Source organism: Pecten maximus, chromosome 8 (genome assembly GCF_902652985.1).
Source record: "Pecten maximus chromosome 8, xPecMax1.1, whole genome shotgun sequence".
NCBI classification, from domain to species: Eukaryota; Metazoa; Mollusca; class Bivalvia; order Pectinida; family Pectinidae; genus Pecten; species Pecten maximus.
Window position 1 is genome coordinate 12,790,413 of NC_047022.1, and position 21,150 is coordinate 12,811,562.

General features: G+C 36.6%; 3 protein-coding genes across 3 annotated transcripts; 1 reads left to right on the forward strand and 2 right to left on the reverse strand.

The window, feature by feature from the left end:
- The first annotated feature begins 4,176 nt into the window (after positions 1–4,176).
- LOC117332491 (guanosine-3',5'-bis(diphosphate) 3'-pyrophosphohydrolase MESH1-like) lies at positions 4,177–9,872 on the forward strand. Its single transcript, XM_033891420.1, has 4 exons — positions 4,177–4,296; positions 5,079–5,134; positions 6,677–6,758; positions 7,212–9,872. Exons 1-4 carry the CDS (start codon positions 4,188–4,190, stop codon positions 7,499–7,501), a joined length of 537 nt encoding a protein of 178 aa, XP_033747311.1. The 5' UTR covers positions 4,177–4,187; the 3' UTR covers positions 7,502–9,872.
- Positions 8,195–11,152, reverse strand: LOC117332125 (mucin-3A-like). Its single transcript, XM_033891008.1, has 2 exons — positions 11,104–11,152; positions 8,195–9,261 (listed from the first exon to the last, which is right to left on the reverse strand). The coding sequence occupies exons 1-2, from the start codon at positions 11,150–11,152 to the stop codon at positions 8,195–8,197; spliced, it is 1,116 nt and encodes a 371-aa protein (XP_033746899.1).
- Positions 10,834–21,149, reverse strand: LOC117332492 (sodium/calcium exchanger regulatory protein 1-like). Its single transcript, XM_033891421.1, has 4 exons — positions 20,986–21,149; positions 13,000–13,172; positions 12,561–12,659; positions 10,834–11,717 (listed from the first exon to the last, which is right to left on the reverse strand). The coding sequence occupies exons 1-4, from the start codon at positions 21,065–21,067 to the stop codon at positions 11,538–11,540; spliced, it is 534 nt and encodes a 177-aa protein (XP_033747312.1). The 5' UTR covers positions 21,068–21,149; the 3' UTR covers positions 10,834–11,537.
- Position 21,150: the final 1 nt, after the last annotated feature.

Consider the following 21,150-nt stretch of genomic DNA (forward strand, 5'->3'; position numbering starts at 1 on the left):
TACTTCAGTCTCACAATTAAAACACATCTATACTTACCTCAGTCTCACAATTAAACACTGTTATACTTTCCTCAGTCTCACAATTAAAACACTTCTATACTTACCTCAGTCTCACAATTAAAACACTTCTATACTTACCTCAGTCTCACAATAAAACACTTCTATACTTACCTCAGTCTCACAATTAAACACTTCTATACTTACCTCAGTCTCACAATGAAAACACTTCTATACTTACCTCAGTCTCACAATTAAAACACGTCTATACTTACCTCAGTCTCACAATTAAAACACTTCTATACTTCAGTCTCACAATTAAAACACGTCTATACTTACCTCAGTCTCACAATGAAAACACTTTTATACTTACCTCAGTCTCACAATGAAAACATTTCTATACTTACCTCAGTCTCACAATGAAAACACTTTTATACTTACATCAGTCTCACAATTAAAACACGTCTACACTTACCTCAGTGTCACAAATAAAACACTTCTATACTTACCTCAGTCTCACAATTAAAACACTTCTATACTTACCTCAGTCTCACAATTAAAACACTTCTATACTTACCTCAGTCACACAATTAAAACACTTCTATACTTACCTCAGTCTCACAATTAAAACACTTCTATACTTACCTCTGTCTCAAAATTAAAACACGTCTATACTTACCTCAGTGTCACAATGAAAACACTTCTATACTTACCTCAGTCTCACAATGAAAACACGTCTATACTTACCTCAGTCACACAATTAAAACACTTCTATACTTACCTCAGTTACACAATGAAAACACTTCTATACTTACCTCAATCTCACATTAAAAACACGTCTATACTTACCTCAGTCTCACAATGAAAACACTTATATACTTACCTCAGTCTCACAATGAATACACTTCTATACTTACCTCAGTCTCACAATTAAAACACGTCCATACTTACTTCAGTCTCACAATGAAAACACTTCTATACTAAACTCAGTCTCGCAATTAAAGCACTTCTATACTTACCTCAATCAAAATGAAAACACTTCTATACTTACCTCAGTCTCACAATTAAAGCACTTCTTTACTTACCTCAGTCTCACAATGAAAACACTTCTATACTTACCTCAGTCTCACAATTAAAACACTTCTATACTTACCTCAGTCTCACAATTAAAACACTTCTATACTTACCTCAGTCTCACAATTAAAACACGTCTATACTTACCTCAGTCACACAATGAAAACACGTCTATACTTACCTCAGTCACACAATGAAAACACGTCTATACTTACCTCAGTCTCACAATGAAAACACGTCTATACTTACCTCAGTCTCACAATTAAAACACTTCTATACTTACCTCAGTCTCACAATTAAAACACTTCTATACTTACCTCAGTCACACAATGAAAACACTTCTATACTTACCTCAGTCTCACAATTAAAACACTTCTATACTTACCTCAGTCTCACAATGAAAACACTTCTATACTTACCTCAGTCTCACAATTAAAACACTTCTATACTTACCTCAGTCTCATAATTAAAACACTTCTATACTTTCCTCAGTCTCACAATTAAAACACGTCTATACTTACCTCAGTGTCACAATAAAAACACTTTTATACTTACCTCAGTCTCACATTTAAAACACTTCTATACTTACCTCAGTCTCACAAATAAAACACTTCTATACTTACCTCTGTCTCACAATTAAAACACTTCTATACTTACCTCAGTCTCACAATTAAAACACTTCTATACTTACCTCAGTCTCACAATAAAAACACGTCTATACTTACCTCAGTCTCACAATAAAAACACGTCTATACTTACCTCAGTCTCACAATGAAAACACGTCTATACTTACCTCAGTCTCACAATGAAAACACCTCTATACTTACCTCAGTCTCACAATTAAAACACGTCTACACTTACCTCAGTCTCACAATTAAAACACTTCTATACTTACCTCAGTCTCACAATGAAAACACGTCTATACTTACCTCAGTCTCACAATGAAAGCACGTCTATACTTACCTCAGTCTCACAATGAAAACACGTCTATACTTACCTCCGTCTCACAATGAAAACACTTCTATACTTACCTCAGTCTCACAATTAAAACACGTCTATACTTACCTCAGTCTCACAATGAAAACACGTCTATACTTACCTCAGTCTCACAATTAAAACACGTCTATACTTACCTCAGTCTCACAATTAAAACACGTCTATACTTACCTCAGTCCCACAATTAAAACACTTCTATACTTACCTCAGTCTCGCAATTAAAACACGTCTATACTTACCTCAGTCTCACAATGAAAATACTTCTATACTTACCTCAATCTCAATGAAAACACTTCTATACTTACCTCAATCTCAATTAAAACACTTCTATACTTACCTCAGTCTCACAATGAAAACACTTCTATACTTACCTCAGTCACACAATGAAAACACTTCTATACTTAGCTCAGTCTCACAATGAAAACACTTCTATACTTACCTCAGTCTCACAATTAAAACACTTCTATACTTACCTCAGTCTCACAATTAAAACACTTTTATACTTACCTCAGTCTCACAATCAAAAAACACTTCTATACTTACCTCAGTCTCACAATGAAAACACTTTTATACTTACCTCAGTCACACAATGAAAACACGTCTATACTTACCTCAGTCTCACAATTAAAACACGTCTATACTTACCTCAGTCTCACAATTAAAACACTTCTATACTTACCTCAGTCTAGAGGGGCCGCGATGGCCGAGTTGTTAAGGTGTCCCGACACTTTAACACTAGCCCTCCATCTCTGGGTTGCGAGTTCGAAACCTACGTGGGGCAGTTGCCAGGTACTGACCGTAGGCCTGCGGCTTTCCTCCACCTTCAAAACCTGGCACGTCCTTAAATGACCCTGGCTGTTAATAGGACGTTAAGCAAAAACAAACAAACAAACAAACAATGCCTCAGTCTCACAAACAAGAACTGTCGAAGCCATATCACTGCATCTTCTGTCCTTGGTTTGGTATGCCAGGCAAAAATCTAAATACCCTACCAGCAGTGTCTGCTCAATGTACACTACAGTAACACTTGTTTACCCTTCACACAATGCGAAGATATTTACTCTCAAAAAGTTAACTGAGGATTTGGGGGGAGTCCTTCCAACAAATGCTGTTCAGCTGTACCACTCTTCAACTCGCGTTTTTGATTTGTAACAATGAACGCTATGGGATTTTTTATCCAATTTGTCAGGGTAAGTACTAACTTGTTCCAAACCACGGTTCTAGGGAAGAATTATTTCGTTGCGTTTGTAGAATTGTTTGTATTATGAATTGGGAGTTTCTGGCTACTCGACTGTCTACAATTTCATCTCACTACATTTTGTTCTTCTGAAGTTGTAAGCAATACCGCATGACACATCCGCTTTCTAATATGGTTAATTTACGTTTGGTTTTATTCTTAATTCATTACCCTAAAACCATGATATTGGCAGCCAGATTCCAATACTAAGTTCCAACAATATTGATTTCAACTTCCCTATGGTCACTATTCCATTTCCAGATAGTAACATTCCCTCTTCCCCTACCTATAGTGTTTACATTTCAAGTTGATTCGGTATATCAATGATTTGGAGTTGTAATTGATTTTTTTTTTTTTTTTTTTTTTTTTTTGTCACGTTACTCATTCGTTTAAAAGAATTATGAGCATAATGAAGTTATGGTCCGTCCTTATTTACACTTTTATCCTGAAAGTTTATAATTAGGTCTGGCCAACATATGTAGGAATCCCACACTGCGTCAAACCTTTCGCAACAGTTATGAATGATCTATGCATTATTTTGATCGATTGCATCGCTAGACACAACGTGTCCAAATGGACCCTTTTTTTTAATAGAAACGTGTAGAGGGATGAAACTGTTCAGTTAATTATGGCGTTTTCGTGTAATTGAAGAGACAATGTAAAACGATTTAATAATATTTTAATCAAATGCTCCCTCGATTGACATGCCTTGTCAGGTGATAAACAGAATCAAACATTCGTTCCGTCACAAAAAAAATATGAAATTGGTGTCACACAGGCCGGTCTCTCGCGTGATTCATAAAATGTAGCTTATCCGGGATTTTTGTCACGGTTTTGGTTTTAAATTACAGCTTTTACCATTAGTCATAAACATCCGGCTAAAATGGACAACGTTAGCGAACTTATGCGATGCGTTGATTTTGCTGCAATTAAGCATAAGGACCAACGACGAAAGGATGTAGAGGAAACACCTTACATTAACCATCCCATAGGTACGATAATGCATGTTTTTTTTTGTATAACATTTCTCAGATATATATGTATGTACATGTAGCAGTCTACTACAGCTAGCGTACGTAACTATATAAGTACAGTGTATAACTTAGTAGGCCTAATGCTGCAGTTGCAATTGTACTGTGACAACGTTACCGCGAGCGCTTAGCTAAGGATTAGTACTCCTGATGTTAATACGTCCACTAGCTTATTAAACGTATTTTTTGTACAATACAACAGGTACCATCAGATATATTACATTAATCAAGCATCGATAAGATATCATACAGCGCAAGGGAAATAACTCGTATAGGGAAATATAATATCAATAAACGGGAAATATATTACAGCATATGTAATTTTGAAATGAAGTTTTAAATATAAAGAAGCAATGCTTTTATGTATATTCTAACACGTATTACACATACCCCTGTTCAGTATTGATGAGTATTCTAAATTGGCTGTTATCAAAACTGATCTGATAATGATACATTACAACAAATAAAAACAGGAAAATATGAAGGAAACATGATACCGTTTTTACCGGAAGTCAAAAACAATAACAGCTGTGTAAATGCAAAATCACATGCTATCCTGATATCAGAGTTCATTTTATGCATTTAACCTTTATAAACTAAAGCGTTTATTTCTGACAAACAAAATAGCAGATCCGTTTCTGGCATCAGTTATTTAGCACAGATATAACAAATAAAAAATGTGTCATATCAGGGACGTGCATATGTCCCTTGTCATGTTGACAAATTATATTTCTTGTTACTAGGTGTGGCAAAAATCTTGACAGAAGAGGCTGGAATTACAGATCTTGCTGTAATTCAGGTTGGTATCATGATGTTCATCACCTGAATTTAGTGTTAACCCATTGGTTAAAAATTTGAAGGAGATGGTATAATATGTGTCATAGACCGATCTCAGTAGAAACTTTACCGTGAATTGCACTTAGCCCTAGCTCCGAAACTCAAACCCTCACATTTTCGACTTACCTCAGCCATGTTCCTTGTTTTACCAGTTTGACGTTTTTTTCCTTCCAATGTCTTCTTCTCCACACACGACATCGTTCTAAGCTTTTCCCTTTCAAATTCTCTGTTGTTGCTTATAACCTTTTCTGAAAGTGATCATGTCTGATCATTGTTTTCCAATTTCCTGTAGTTATAACACGTTTTCTTCTTAAAGTCTCCTGATGTTGTTCACTTTGTTTTGTTCATTAATGAATGCCTGTCAAACTGATTCTAATATCAGCTGAATCCCCAAAATTTATGACGAGCCGGAACTTTACAATCATCATCTCTGCCTGAGATAAAGTTGGTATTTGTATTTGGGATAATTGGCAACTTCGGATGTTTGGTCACAGAGTCCAATCACTGAAACCTGGCGAAACAATCTCCTGAAATAGAAGAATTGATGCTCCCACCTGCAACTGCATAATTCCGTTACACCCACACACGTTTTGACAGGGTTCCATGTTTGTAAATCCAAACTTTTGCCTGGCATACGGCTTCCATTCAATTTCGTTAAACAGGATTTAATGCATGGCCTTTTCATCTTTACCGAGTTCAGGCGTGAGAAAAACTTGAAGAATCACTTCCCTAAGCACTCGATTGAGCTGAAGACTATATTTGGAAACTTCTCATCTTGTATCTTCAACAAATGCCACTTGCGGATTTAAGGGGGGGGGGGGGGGGGGGGGGGGGGGGGTTGCCATCCCCTAAAATTGTATGAATCTATCGTGAAATACACTAAAATGCACGATTTTGCCCCTACCTGCTAATTTATTTCCAGGGGAGTACCCCCGGACTCCCCGTAATTTGGCACGCCCCCCTAACTGAAAATCCTGTATCCGACCTTGAATTCGACCCTTTCAGAAACCCGCATGGCGATCTCTGTTTGCTTAAATGTCATGCAAACACGGGGAACCTTTCCTCAAGTGCTGATTTTAACTTTTTGGACTGTGAAATGGATGTTGTTGTTACGATAAGATCGCCCAAGGAATCTGAACGATAGAAGGTAGATCCCCGAGTCCATTCTGGATGTCTTTCTTTCGGCCATTTTGATGTACCCATAAATAATAGCAAACGATATTGGGATAATAGTGTATCCCGCTAATGTCTACTTCTTCGGACCTTGCCACGATGTTGTCACTTCCACAACATTAATCTGAACGGTTTTGCTTCCTTAATTCTTCTGAAGTAAATGTTAACGATTTGCCTAATTTTATCTGACGCATTGTAAATATCCATGGCTGTTCATGTGTAACAGACCCGCTCGTAAGTTCATATTCTTATTCAATGAATCAAATTATACGCGATGAAAACTCTACCATTGAACCATGTCAACGTTGCTTCTGTAACCATTGTGTTTTAGGCGGCCCTACTACACGATACTGTCGAGGACACCGATACTTCCTTTGATGAATTGGATCAACATTTTGGCCCAGAAGTGTGTGGTAAGCTGATTTATATGTATATATTTTATATGTGTAACTAACGTTGCTTTTTTATATGCTATAACATTTTCTTGACCGAAATAAGACTTTATGATTTTATACTATGCTATGAATAAATTTCACCAAAAATTGATTAGTCCTAGAAAAGTCTTGCAAAAGTCCTTGAATTTAATGATAGAAAGTCCTGGAAATGTTTTGGAATTGGATGAACCAGAGTCTTATAAACCACAAATTTATTGCCATACCGTCTTGGAATTTGGCACCAAGTCAAGGTATTCTTCAAAAGTCTTGTGTTTAAACATCACAATACATGCTTTGGAATTGAGAAGAAACTGCCGATCTCCCTAATGTATATTATATATTCAAAAAATGTAACAAATGTTAATTTTGATGTATCATTGTGATAGAAGTTAAATGTTAGAAAATATGAAAAAAAATGTCTGTTAATTGTAGGTATTGTGAAGGAGGTTACTGATGATAAATTATTACCGAAGATGGAAAGAAAACAGCAACAGATTAACCATGCACCTCACGCTAGTTATAAAGCTAAACTGGTAAAACTAGCTGACAAGTTATACAATTTGCGTGACCTGCGGAGGTGCACGCCCCGGGGCTGGACAGAGGATCGCGTGCAGGAGTATTTCGTGTGGTCCTCTAGGGTAGTTGGCGGACTTAGAGGCACAAACAAGAATATGGAGAACTCACTGGATGATTTACTCAAGGAAAGAGATATTCTTATATGATATTTTAATAGGCTATTTTATGGAAATCTCTTTTTGATAAGCAGCAGCAATGATGTTTACTGTTATAGAAATGTGAGCCCCAGTTCTTTAACATGTTGTACAGATGATATTATTGTTGATGATATCTGTTAATTGTTAATTATATATTCTAGTACAAAATATAATACCATGTGGTTTTTTTTTATTAAGCGCCTTTTTTTATGATAACTGTTATTTTCCCTTTTCAATATGTCCAGTATTTGTATAAAAGCTCTTTGCATTCCATGTTATAATCTTTTGGGGGACATGGAAATTAAGATGAAAAGTCTGATATACGGGTCATCATCATTTGAGTGTCCCCAGAATAAGATCTGCCATGTGTTTCTTTATTGGGTCTGTATCAGTTCTACCGAATTGGTACGTTCATGGGAATTCCCAAAATAACGACCATGATTACAAAATATACCTTTCAAATAGGGGTCTTGGTACCGGATAAATTACAAATATACAAGTCTTATAATATAAGACTTCGAAGGTTCATATCGTGATTTTTTACGTTTATTATCGGATATTTCCATTTTTGTTATTTGTGGAACCTCGAAGACCCGGTTCCGGATATGTTTGGCGGAGTTATGACATTGGCCCGCATACACATGATTGGCAGCTGCCGTCTCAAACATTTGTTTTTCTTTTTAACAATTTGACATTTAATACCTATAGCTGTTGTTTGTATGTGAAGTTTACTCTCGCTTCTGTCCTTATCCGCTGGACAGGAAACGAAATTAAACAATCAGGATTACTGATCACCTTGTATTCCACTAGTCCTTCTGTAAAATTCGGATCAGGAGTACTGACCACCTCATATTCCACTAGTCCTGTAAAATTCGGATCAGGAGTACTGACCACCTCATATTCCACTAGTCCTGTAAAATTCGGATCAGGAGTACTGACCACCTCGTATTCCAGTAGTCCTTCAGTTAAATTCGGATCAGGAGTACTGACCACCTCGTATTCCACTAGTCCTTCAATAAAATTCGGATTAGGAGTACTGACCACCTCGTATTCCACTAGTCCATCAGTAAAATTCGGATCAGGAGTGCTGACTATCTTGTATTCCACTAGTTCTTCAGTAAAATTCGGATCAGGAGTGCTGACTATCTTGTATTCCACTAGTTCTTCAGTAAAATTCGGATCAGGATTACTGACCACCTTGTATTCCACTAGTCCTTCAGTAAAATTCGGATCAGGAGTACTGACCACCTTGTATTCCACTAGTCCTTCAGTAAAATTCGGATCAGGATTACTGACCACCTTGTATTCCACTAGTCCTTCAGTAAAATTCGGATCAGGATTACTGACCACCTCGTATTCCACTAGTCCTTCAGTAAAATTCGGATCAGGAGTACTGACCACCTTGTATTCCACTAGTCCTTCTGTAAAATTCGGATCAGAAGTACTGACCACCTTGTATTCCACTAGTCCTTCAGTAAAATTCGGATCAGGAGTACTGACCACCTCGTATTCCACTAGTCCTTCAGTAAAATTCGGATCAGGAGTACTGACCACCTTGTATTCCACTAGTCCTTCAGTAAAATTCGGATCAGGAGTACTGACCACCTCGTATTCCACTAGTCCTTCAGTAAAATTCGGATCAGGAGTACTGACCACCTTGTATTCCACTAGTCCTTCAGTAAAATTCGGATCAGGAGTACTGACCACCTTGTATTCCACTAGCCCTTCAGTAAAATTCGGATCAGGATTACTGACCACCCAAGATGGAACTACATTGAAGATTAAATATGCTACATCGCTGTTGTATAAACATATGATGTTTTCAATTTATCATAATTTCTCTTTGTCGGAGATGTAGCACATTTAACGTCTACGTAAAAGTATCTCTGCAGTTGTAGGTATCATGTGACCCGGAGAGGTATCCCTGGATGTTTTCGATAATATGCAGCCTCCCTAAAAGCACACGGAATCACCCTTCGCATGCATCTCGTACCCAGACGAAACCGTCCTTAGGTGGCCATAGCTGTTGATAGGACGTTAAACGATTAGATACCAAACGAAACTCTCTACAGTATTATATTCCCGTAAGGATTATTTCATTTAGTGAGTTTGTTAGCATTTTATTTCTAAAATGGATGCTTATCATTTTATTAACCAAAGATAATTTAACGTTCCTAGTTTTGATCATGGTTTGATCAATATTTTGTCACTAATGCGGTGTCATCCCGCAGTATTTTTACATAAATTATATGAATACATGATGTACTATGTATGAATTTATTGTATATGGATACCCCCATTGTCAGATTTTGCTTCCCAATATGATATTAAAACTGTTTCAACAATTACGAAAATAAAAGAAGAATCTATTACGTGTTAACACTTGTTTCATTTTAGGGATAGCTCTTATGTAAAATGTATGAACTGTGAAGTGTTCGTTTGTTGAAAAATTAATCGTATTCCATAAAGTTATATGAATATATTGTGAGAAAAATCCGCCTGCTGCACCGCATAGATAATGACGGCATTCTAGTATTAAGACATGAATAGACGAAGAAGATTACTTTCCCACATACTTATGTATGGTATACGTGATTGGTATATAAATGCATATCATAAGTGTTTTGTAAATCTAATTTATTCAGAACCATAACATGATTTGAGTAAAATAGGAAGGACGTTAATTTTCTCGGGTTGATTTTTGACTAATAGTTATCGTTACCCGCAAAAATGTAATCCTTGAATTTTGACGTTAAAACGATATTTTTAACACTCGCTACACTATCCCACTACACAGTATTTTGGTAGGGTCTAAACTCGCTGATACTACATAAACAATAGGACATATAAGTGTTCATTTCTGTGTATAACAAATCACAATAAAACTCGGACTTCGCCACTTGACAGAGGAAGCAGGCCATCACGTGCTTGTGGTTGTTTGTTTCTGCAAATAGCTATATGGAAGACCTTGCAAAGCCATGTCGCCTGTACACATGTGAGCGAACTCCGTAATTGTACTTTAGTGTGAGGGTAACCCTTTATCCTTAGTTTTAGATTCTGGGTTATTTTGAAATAGCGTGAAATACACATGTATGTTGTAAATAAAGATTGTGTTAAATACATGGCTTGGTCTTCTGTCAAGCTCAAAAGGGTCAAAGTTCAATTATTCTATTATTAGAACTTGCAAGTGTACTAAAGTCGCAATAGTTAGCTTGAATCTGTTAAAACAAAGGAAATTTGAGGAAATGGGTCTCTATTTTAATGTGTAGTGTACAGTGGTGTAGTTTCATCAATGGGATCCTTGGTCGACATTTGTTTCTGGACAGACAAACAAGTCAATATAAGTTTATTTATTTAATTGTAAAACATAGTTTAGTAAAATACATAAATTTAGGTAGACATCAATGATAACGCGATTCACGGAACCAAACATGCTATCGAGAGACGCAGATACTTTAAATAAAGACAGTTGTCTAGATTTAATGACAACCATTATGGTGTCGTTAGGAGTTGGTCACTTTTTTAAGTTTTAAGTTCATTATTGCACGTTGCCATTTCTTTGTCACTGCTCCGGTTCCCTCTTTTAGAACGTGACATGAATTTAATTTTACCTAGACGAATCATATTACCAATGAAGAAGCGCTCATCATTAATGTCCATTTTACTAGGTTTACACTTTTAGCAGCAACATGGTTCGCTAATGACAAGATACCTCGACGACAATTGACAGACAATAGATATACCTTTACAGTAAGATATATTACGATCTGTAGCGCACACCTAATTTCGGATTCAGGATTGTACACCCTTTCGAGAATGTTGACAGTATGTTGTACACTACTTAGGCCCGGGAATTCCATCGGGAACTGAGACTGTTCTTACAGTAGTGGACACACAATGTTGAGGTACATGTAATCGGAAATATCGGCAATTTCCGTAAACGAGAAAATTACGGAAATTGCCGACATTCCCCGATTGCCTATTGAAGTACATACACTGAATATAAAATTGCATGGTATTTACAATAAACACAGCTCATCAATGATCACGCCCAGGGAGGAGGCGCCATCTTCCAATACCAGGCGATAGAAATCGTTGAGAAACACAACGATACAAATAAAAGAGTCCTTGACCAACCGGACACTTGACCGTTTGTCAAATCTGTTGTAGGTGTTTCTTGTCTCTTATATATTCGTCTAGCTTTCACATCCGTTACTTCGAGGGTCTGTAAGGATAAACAAATCAAATCATTAAATAGACTGATTATCACACGTTATATTGTACAATATCTATTGAACTTTTGTAAATAATATCACTCGACATTTTTATTTATATATGTATATAATACTTGCTATGACGTAAAATAAGCAAACGAGAAGTATGCAGCTACAATTTATAAATCATTGACTTCCAATTAATAGGTGTGCATGAAAAATCTTTCCTAACAAGGTAATTTACATTGGAAGCATGCGCAATTGATTAGGCTCGGTAAATCTTTGCTATCAAACAATAATAAATGGTTATAAGTATGTATAGTGTAAACAGAATCACTGGCCTTATCATGTATCACCATTTTCTTCCATCGTTATAGTTAATTTTAGCTTTTGTTTTTGCGAACCATAGTTAAGAGTACCACCAATTCATGGGGAGGCTTGTTTATCATTGTTGATTATTGAGTAGAATAAGGTTTGGCGTGTTTTAGTTTGATTTGGTTTCAATTCTCATATGAAAAAAAATAGAATAATGGGAGCAATTTTTGAATCATGTATCAAAACGTGTAAATAATGGCCATGGGTAAAATTTATGTTGAGGAAAGACACGAAATGCTTATAGAGCAATTGTAGAGTTTTATCGCTTATGGTACTAATACATATACTTCAGGAATACTTCAGAAGGACAAGAGTTAATATTTCATCATTTGTAACATTGAGCCAAAGAAGTGTTGGATCAAATGGACTTTAAATAAAATGCAACACTTTTCAGCAAACAGCTTCACAAATATCAATAGATATTGATTTTAATGCATGACTACAAAACTCTGTTGAAATAACTGAACTAAGATACATACCATTATCATCGTCTCCTCGTCAAATTCCCGGGTTATCTTGGCAAAGGGCGGGTCCAACTGACGCAGGACAAGCCGCCCGTTTTCCAGGATGACCGAAGTCTGTTAAACATTACAAATATTCCATACTAGTAAATATGTCTGTGTGTTATTTGTGTTAGATCAGGAGTGGAAAGATAGAATAATAATACCATCAATTTGAGCAGTGTTACATATTAAACAGATTACAACATATTGGTCCATTTCGTCAAGGAGCCTCCTGATTTTAGTGGTAATCTTATTTTAGCGGTTATTTGCGAATGTGCTAAAAGCTTGAATGCGTCACAGTCAGAACGTTTACAGTACATATTCCGTTAAGCAAAAAAAAAAAAAAAACTTTGAAGAAGAAACGTTAGCATTTTGTGTAACCTTCACCACCCAGATATGTATTAGATCATCTCACCCGAATCATTCGTCCGTCGAAGGTTGGCCACGTGCAGTCTTGTCCCACGGTCAGTTGAACGTCTGTCTGTTTGACGAAGGAAGACGTTAATATAGACCAGCGCCCTCTGGTGACGCAGATTTTCTGGCATGGATAAATTAACGCGCTCAGCCATCTCTTAAAGAAGGGTACACCTTTAAACAGAAAAAGAAAAAAATGTGTTATCTTATGATGTGTGAAGTAAAACTTTTGAAGATATTTGTTTTGTGTATCTCATTATTTAATAGAACTTTAAAATGTGAAGTAGTACCTTCCTTAGTATTATGGAAATATTTCCACCTTTTCTCCCATTTCCAAAAAGAACGTAATATCAATTATTCAAATCGGCGGTATCAGGCAATCGATTTTTTAATACTACTATTAGTCGCTAAGTTAACTGATATCTCTTAATGGAATATGTGTGGTCTACATTCAAACTAAGAAATTCTTTATGTATGGTGTGTGGACATATTACAGGTATTCACAGGACTAGATGTTTATGTATGGTGTATGGACATATTACAGTATTCACAGAACTAGATGTTTATGTATGGTGTGTGGACATATTACAGGTATCCACACGACTAGATGTTTATGTATGGTGTGTGGACATATTACAGGTATTCACAGGACTAGATGTTTATGTATGGTGTGTGGACATATTACAGGTATTCACAGAACTAGATGTTTATGTATGGCGTGTGGACATATTACAGGTATGCCCAGGACTAGATGTTTATGTATGGTGTGTGGACATATTACAGGTATTTACAGGACTAGATGTTTATGTATGGTGTGTGGACATATTACAGGTATTCACAGGACTAGATGTTTATGTATGGTGTGTGGACATATTACAGGTATTCACAGGACTAGATGTTTATGTATGGTGTGTGGACATATTACAGGTATTCCTAGGACTAGATGTTTATGTATGATGTGTGGACATATTACAGGTATTGAGAGGACTAGATGTTTATGTATGGTGTGTGGACATATTACAGGTATTCACAGGACTAGATGTTCATGTATGGTGTATGGACATATTACAGGTATTCAGAGGACTAGATGTTTATGTATGGTGTGTGGACATATTACAGTATTCACAGAACTAGATTTTTATGTATGGTGTATGGACATATTACAGTATTCACAGAACTAGATGTTTATGTATGGTGTGTGGACATATTACAGGTATTCACACGACTAGATGTTTATGTATGGTGTGTGGACATATTACAGGTATTCAGAGGACTAGATGTTTATGTATGGTGTGTGGACATATTACAGGTATTCACAGGACTAGATGTTTATGTATGGTGTGTGGACATATTACAGGTATTCACAGAACTAGATGTTTATGTATGGTGTGTGGACATATTACAGGTATTCACAGAACTAGATGTTTATGTATGGTGTATGGACATATTACAGGTATTCAGAGGACTAGATGTGTATGTATGGTGTGTGGACATATTACAGGTATTCCTAGGACTAGATTTTTATGTATGGTGTGTGGACATATTACAGGTATTCAGAGGACTAGATGTTCATGTATGGTGTGTGGACATATTACAGGTATTCACAGGACTAGATTTTTATGTATGGTGTGTGGACATATTACAGGTATTCAGAGGACTAGATGTTCATGTATGGTGTATGGACATATTACAGGTATTCAGAGGACTAGATGTGTATGTATGGTGTGTGGACATATTACAGGTATTCCTAGGACTAGATTTTTATGTATGGTGTGTGGACATATTACAGGTATTCAGAGGACTAGATGTTCATGTATGGTGTGTGGACATATTACAGGTATTCACAGGACTAGATTTTTATGTATGGTGTGTGGACATATTACAGGTATTCAGAGGACTAGATGTTCATGTATGGTGTATGGACATATTACAGGTATTCAGAGGACTAGATGTTCATGTATGGTGTATGGACATATTACAGGTATTCACAGGACAGGATGTTTATGTATGATGTGTGGACATATTACAGGTATTCACACGACTAGATGTTTATGTATAGTGTGTGGACATATTACAGGTATTCAGAGGACAGGATGTTTATGTATGATGTGTGGACATATTACAGGTATTCACACGACTAGATGTTTATGTATAGTGTGTGGACATATTACAGGTATTCAGAGGACTAGATGTGTATGTATGGTGTGTGGACATATTACAGGTATTCCTAGGACTAGATTTTTATGTATGGTGTGTGGACATATTACAGGTATTCAGAGGACTAGATGTTCATGTATGGTGTGTGGACATATTACAGATATTCACACGACTAGATGTTCATGTATGGTGTGTGGACATATTACAGGTATTCACAGGACTAGATTTTTATGTATGGTGTGTGGACATATTACAGGTATTCAGAGGACTAGATGTTCATGTATGGTGTATGGACATATTACAGGTATTCAGAGGACTAGATGTTCATGTATGGTGTGTGGACATATTACAGGTATTCACAGGACAGGATGTTTATGTATGATGTGTGGACATATTACAGGTATTCACAGGACTAGATGTTTATGTATGGTGTGTGGACATATTACAGGTATTCACAGGACTAGATGTTTATGTATGGTGTGTGGACATATTACAGGTATTCCTAGGACTAGATGTTTATGTATGATGTGTGGACATATTACAGGTATTCAGAGGACTAGATGTTTATGTATGGTGTATGGACATATTACAGGTATTCAGAGGACTAGATGTTCATGTATGGTGTATGGACATATTACAGGTATTCAGAGGACTAGATGTTTATGTATGGTGTGTGGACATATTACAGGTATTCAGAGGACTAGATGTTTATGTATGGTGTATGGACATATTACAGGTATTCACAGGACAGGATGTTTATGTATGGTGTGTGGACATATTACAGGTATTCACAGGACTAGATGTTTATGTATGGTGTGTGGACATATTACAGGTATTCAGAGGACTAGATGTTTATGTATGGTGTGTGGACATATTACAGGTATTCACAGGACTAGATGTTTATGTATGGTGTGTGGACATATTACAGGTATTCCTAGGACTAGATGTTTATGTATGGTGTGTGGACATATTACAGGTATTCCCAGGACTAGATGTTTATGTATGGTGTGTGGACATATTACAGGTATTCACAGGACTAGATGTTTATGTATGATGTGTGGACATATTACAGGTATTCCTAGGACAAGATGTTTATGTATGATGTGTGGACATATTACAGGTATTCCTAGGACAAGATGTTTATGTGTGGTGTGTGGACATAATACAAGTATTCACAGGACTAGATGTTTATGTATGGTGTATGGACATATTACAGGTATTCACAGGACTAGATGTTTATGTATGGTGTGTGGACATATTACAGGTATTCCTAGGACAAGATGTTTATGTATGGCGTGTGGACATATTACAGGTATTCACAGGACTAGATGTTTATGTATGGTGTGTGGACATATTACAGGTATTCACAGGACTAGATGTTTATGTATGATGTGTGGACATATTACAGGTATTCCTAGGACAAGATGTTTATGTGTGGTGTGTGGACATATTACAGGTATTCAGAGGACTAGATGTTCATGTATGGTGTGTGGACATAATACAGGTATTCAGAGGACTAGATGTTTATGTATGGTGTGTGGACATATTACAGGTATTCAGAAGACTAGATGCTCATGTATGGTGTGTGGACATATTACAGGTATTCACAGGACAAGATGTTTATGTATGGCGTGTGGACATATTACAGGTATTCACAGGACTAGATGTTTATGTATGGTGTGTGGACATATTACAGGTATTCACAGGACTAGATGCTCATGTATGGTGTGTGGACATATTACAGGTATTCAGAAGACTAGATGCTCATGTATGGTGTGTGGACATATTACAGGTATTCACAGGACTAGATGTTTATGTATGGTGTGTGGACATATTACAGGTATTCCTAGGACAAGATGTTTATGTATGGCGTGTGGACATATTACAGGTATTCACAGGACTAGATGTTTATGTATGATGTGTGGACATATTACAGGCATTCACAGGACTAGATGCTCATGTATGGTGTATGGACATATTACAGGTATTCACAGGACAAGATGTTTATGTATGGTGTGTGGACATATTACAGGCATTCACAGGACTAGATGTTTATGTATGGTGTGTGGACATAATTAAGGTATTCACAGAACTAGATGTTTATGTATGGTGTGTGGACATATTACAGGTATTCCTAGGACAAGATGTTTATGTGTGGTGTGTGGACATAATACAGGTATTCCTAGGACAAGATGTTTATGTATGGTGTGTGGACATATTACAGGTATTCACAGGACTAGATGTTTATGTATGATGTGTGGACATATTACAGGTATTCCTAGGACAAGATGTTTATGTGTGGTGTGTGGACATAATACAGGTATTCCTAGGACAAGATGTTTATGTATGGTGTGTGGACATATTACAGGTATTCACAGGACTAGATGTTTATGTATGATGTGTGGACATATTACAGGTATTCCTAGGACAAGATGTTTATGTGTGGTGTGTGGACATAATACAAGTATTCCTAGGACAAGATGTTTATGTATGGTGTGTGGACATATTACAGGTATTCACAGGACTAGATGTTTATGTATGGTGTGTGGACATAATTAAGGTATTCACAGAACTAGATGTTTATGTATGGTGTGTGGACATATTACAGGTATTCCTAGGACAAGATGTTTATGTATGGTGTGTGGACATAATACAGGTATTCACAGGACTAGATGTTTATGTATGATGTGTGGACATATTACAGGTATTCAGAGGACTAGATGTTTATGTATGGTGTGTGGACATATTACAGGTATTCAGAGGACTAGATGTTTATGTATGGTGTGTGGACATATTACAGGTATTCACAGGACTAGATGTTTATGTATGGTGTGTGGACATATTACAGGTATTCCTAGGACAAGATGTTTATGTATGGCGTGTGGACATATTACAGGTATGCCCAGGACTAGATGTTTATGTATGGTGTGTGGACATATTACAGGTATTTACAGGACTAGATGTTTATGTATGGTGTGTGGACATATTACAGGTATTCACAGGACTAGATGTTTATGTATGATGTGTGGACATATTACAGGTATTCCTAGGACAAGATGTTTATGTATGATGTGTGGACATATTACAGGTATTCCTAGGACAAGATGTTTATGTGTGGTGTGTGGACATAATACAGGTATTCAGAGGACTAGATGTTGATGTATGGTGTGTGGACATATTACAGGTATTCAGAAGACTAGATGCTCATGTATGGTGTGTGGACATATTACAGGTATTCACAGGACTAGATGTTTATGTATGGTGTGTGGACATATTACAGGTATTCCTAGGACAAGATGTTTATGTATGGCGTGTGGACATATTACAGGTATTCACAGGACTAGATGTTTATGTATGATGTGTGGACATATTACAGGCATTCACAGGACTAGATGCTCATGTATGGTGTATGGACATATTACAGGTATTCACAGGACAAGATGTTTATGTATGGTGTGTGGACATATTACAGGCATTCACAGGACTAGATGTTTATGTATGGTGTGTGGACATAATTAAGGTATTCACAGAACTAGATGTTTATGTATGGTGTGTGGACATATTACAGGTATTCCTAGGACAAGATGTTTATGTGTGGTGTGTGGACATAATACAGGTATTCCTAGGACAAGATGTTTATGTATGGTGTGTGGACATATTACAGGTATTCACAGGACTAGATGTTTATGTATGATGTGTGGACATATTACAGGTATTCCTAGGACAAGATGTTTATGTATGATGTGTGGACATATTACAGGTATTCCTAGGACAAGATGTTTATGTGTGGTGTGTGGACATAATACAAGTATTCACAGGACTAGATGTTTATGTATGGTGTATGGACATAATACAGGTATTCACAGGACTAGATGTTTATGTATGGTGTGTGGACATATTACAGGTATTCCTAGGACAAGATGTTTATGTATGGCGTGTGGACATATTACAGGTATTCACAGGACTAGATATTTATGTATGGTGTGTGGACATATTACAGGTATTCACAGGACTAGATTTTTATGTATGATGTGTGGACATATTACAGGTATTCCTAGGACAGGATGTTTATGTGTGGTGTGTGGACATATTACAGGTATTCAGAGGACTAGATGTTCATGTATGGTGTGTGGACATAATACAGGTATTCAGAGGACTAGATGTTGATGTATGGTGTGTGGACATATTACAGGTATTCAGAAGACTAGATGCTCATGTATGGTGTGTGGACATATTACAGGTATTCACAGGACTAGATGTTTATGTATGGTGTGTGGACATATTACAGGTATTCCTAGGACAAGATGTTTATGTATGGCGTGTGGACATATTACAGGTATTCACAGGACTAGATGTTTATGTATGATGTGTGGACATATTACAGGCATTCACAGGACTAGATGCTCATGTATGGTGTATGGACATATTACAGGTATTCACAGGACAAGATGTTTATGTATGGTGTGTGGACATATTACAGGTATTCACAGGACTAGATGTTTATGTATGATGTGTGGACATATTACAGGTATTCCTAGGACAAGATGTTGATGTATGGTGTGTGGACATAATACAGGTATTCCTAGGACAAGATGTTTATGTATGGTGTGTGGACATATTACAGGTATTCACAGGACTAGATGTTTATGTATGATGTGTGGACATATTACAGGTATTCCTAGGACAAGATGTTTATGTGTGGTGTGTGGACATAATACAAGTATTCCTAGGACAAGATGTTTATGTATGGTGTGTGGACATATTACAGGTATTCACAGGACTAGATGTTTATGTATGGTGTGTGGACATAATTAAGGTATTCACAGAACTAGATGTTTATGTATGGTGTGTGGACATATTACAGGTATTCCTAGGACTAGATGTTTATGTATGATGTGTGGACATATTACAGGTATTCCTAGGACAAGATGTTTATGAATGGTGTGTGGACATATTACAGGTATTCACAGGACTAGATGTTTATGTATGGTGTGTGGACATAATTAAGGTATTCACAGAACTAGATGTTTATGTATGGTGTGTGGACATATTACAGGTATTCACAGGACTAGATGTTTATGTATGATGTGTGGACATATTACAGGTATTCCTAGGACAAGATGTTTATGTGTGGTGTGTGGACATAATACAGGTATTCACAGGACTAGATGTTTATGTATGATGTGTGGACATATTACAGGTATTCACAGGACTAGATGTTTATGTATGGTGTATCGACATATTAATGGTGTACCATTGGTCGTAAGTTGTTTTAGCTTGACGTTGAATCTGAGACCCCTTCTTTCCAAACTATCGGCCAAATTCGAGGCATCATTCATTTGCTGAAGTAGGGAATGTTCATGTTTAACATACTATATGCAGCTTAAGATGCTACACTGCCGTCGGTGCATACATTTCTTGTCACAATAATACATAAATGGCATCCATGTGTTATCAATATCAACAAATCAGAAAATTGAGTCCTAGCCCTAATGGCTAACAAAAAGCTACATGCAAAATCTAGATGATGAACGCGATAGAAGGCAAGTAAGTTTTCACTCAAAAAAGATTTAAAAGATAAAAATAATCAAAAACATTTGAAGTATGGTTAAAGCGTTAACTACGTAGTTTTGTTGTATTCTCTAAAATGTGTAACGGCCTAATCTCGTTTTAAATCTATCATATTATATGTATCTGTCGGAGATGAAGCCACTTCCAATGATTCATAATTCGACCTGAATTTTATTTTAACGTTTATTATAATGTATCCCGAATGATCTAAATGTATGTTAAAACCTATTTATAACAGGACTGGTGTCGATATACTTACCTAAACATTTGCAATACTGTTCGAAATTTTCCGACCGGACAAGTTTCCATGTTCCGCCTGCAATGTGTCCCGTTTCCTCCATGAATCAGTAGTTATGTCCTGACTCAGCGATGGAGAGTAGCTTGTTCAAGTTTCCTCGCCGATGTCCTGGTATTTAATAGGCCA

Excerpts from the sequence above, each read along its gene's own strand:
- LOC117332125 (XM_033891008.1), bottom strand. The coding sequence starts at position 11,152 with ATGGACATTAATGATGAGCGCTTCTTCATTGGTAATATGATTCGTCTA. Across the intron at positions 9,262-11,103 it reads TGGTAATATGATTCGTCTAG|TTCCATCTTGGGTGGTCAGT; the intron begins GTAAAATTAAAT and ends TCTTCAATGTAG.
- LOC117332492 (XM_033891421.1), bottom strand. The coding sequence starts at position 21,067 with ATGGAGGAAACGGGACACATTGCAGGCGGAACATGGAAACTTGTCCGG. Across the intron at positions 13,173-20,985 it reads ACAGTATTGCAAATGTTTAG|GTGTACCCTTCTTTAAGAGA; the intron begins GTAAGTATATCG and ends TTCTGTTTAAAG. Across the intron at positions 12,660-12,999 it reads TCGACGGACGAATGATTCGG|ACTTCGGTCATCCTGGAAAA; the intron begins GTGAGATGATCT and ends AATGTTTAACAG.
- LOC117332491 (XM_033891420.1), top strand. The coding sequence starts at position 4,188 with ATGGACAACGTTAGCGAACTTATGCGATGCGTTGATTTTGCTGCAATT. Across the intron at positions 5,135-6,676 it reads CAGATCTTGCTGTAATTCAG|GCGGCCCTACTACACGATAC; the intron begins GTTGGTATCATG and ends ATTGTGTTTTAG. Across the intron at positions 6,759-7,211 it reads TTTTGGCCCAGAAGTGTGTG|GTATTGTGAAGGAGGTTACT; the intron begins GTAAGCTGATTT and ends TGTTAATTGTAG.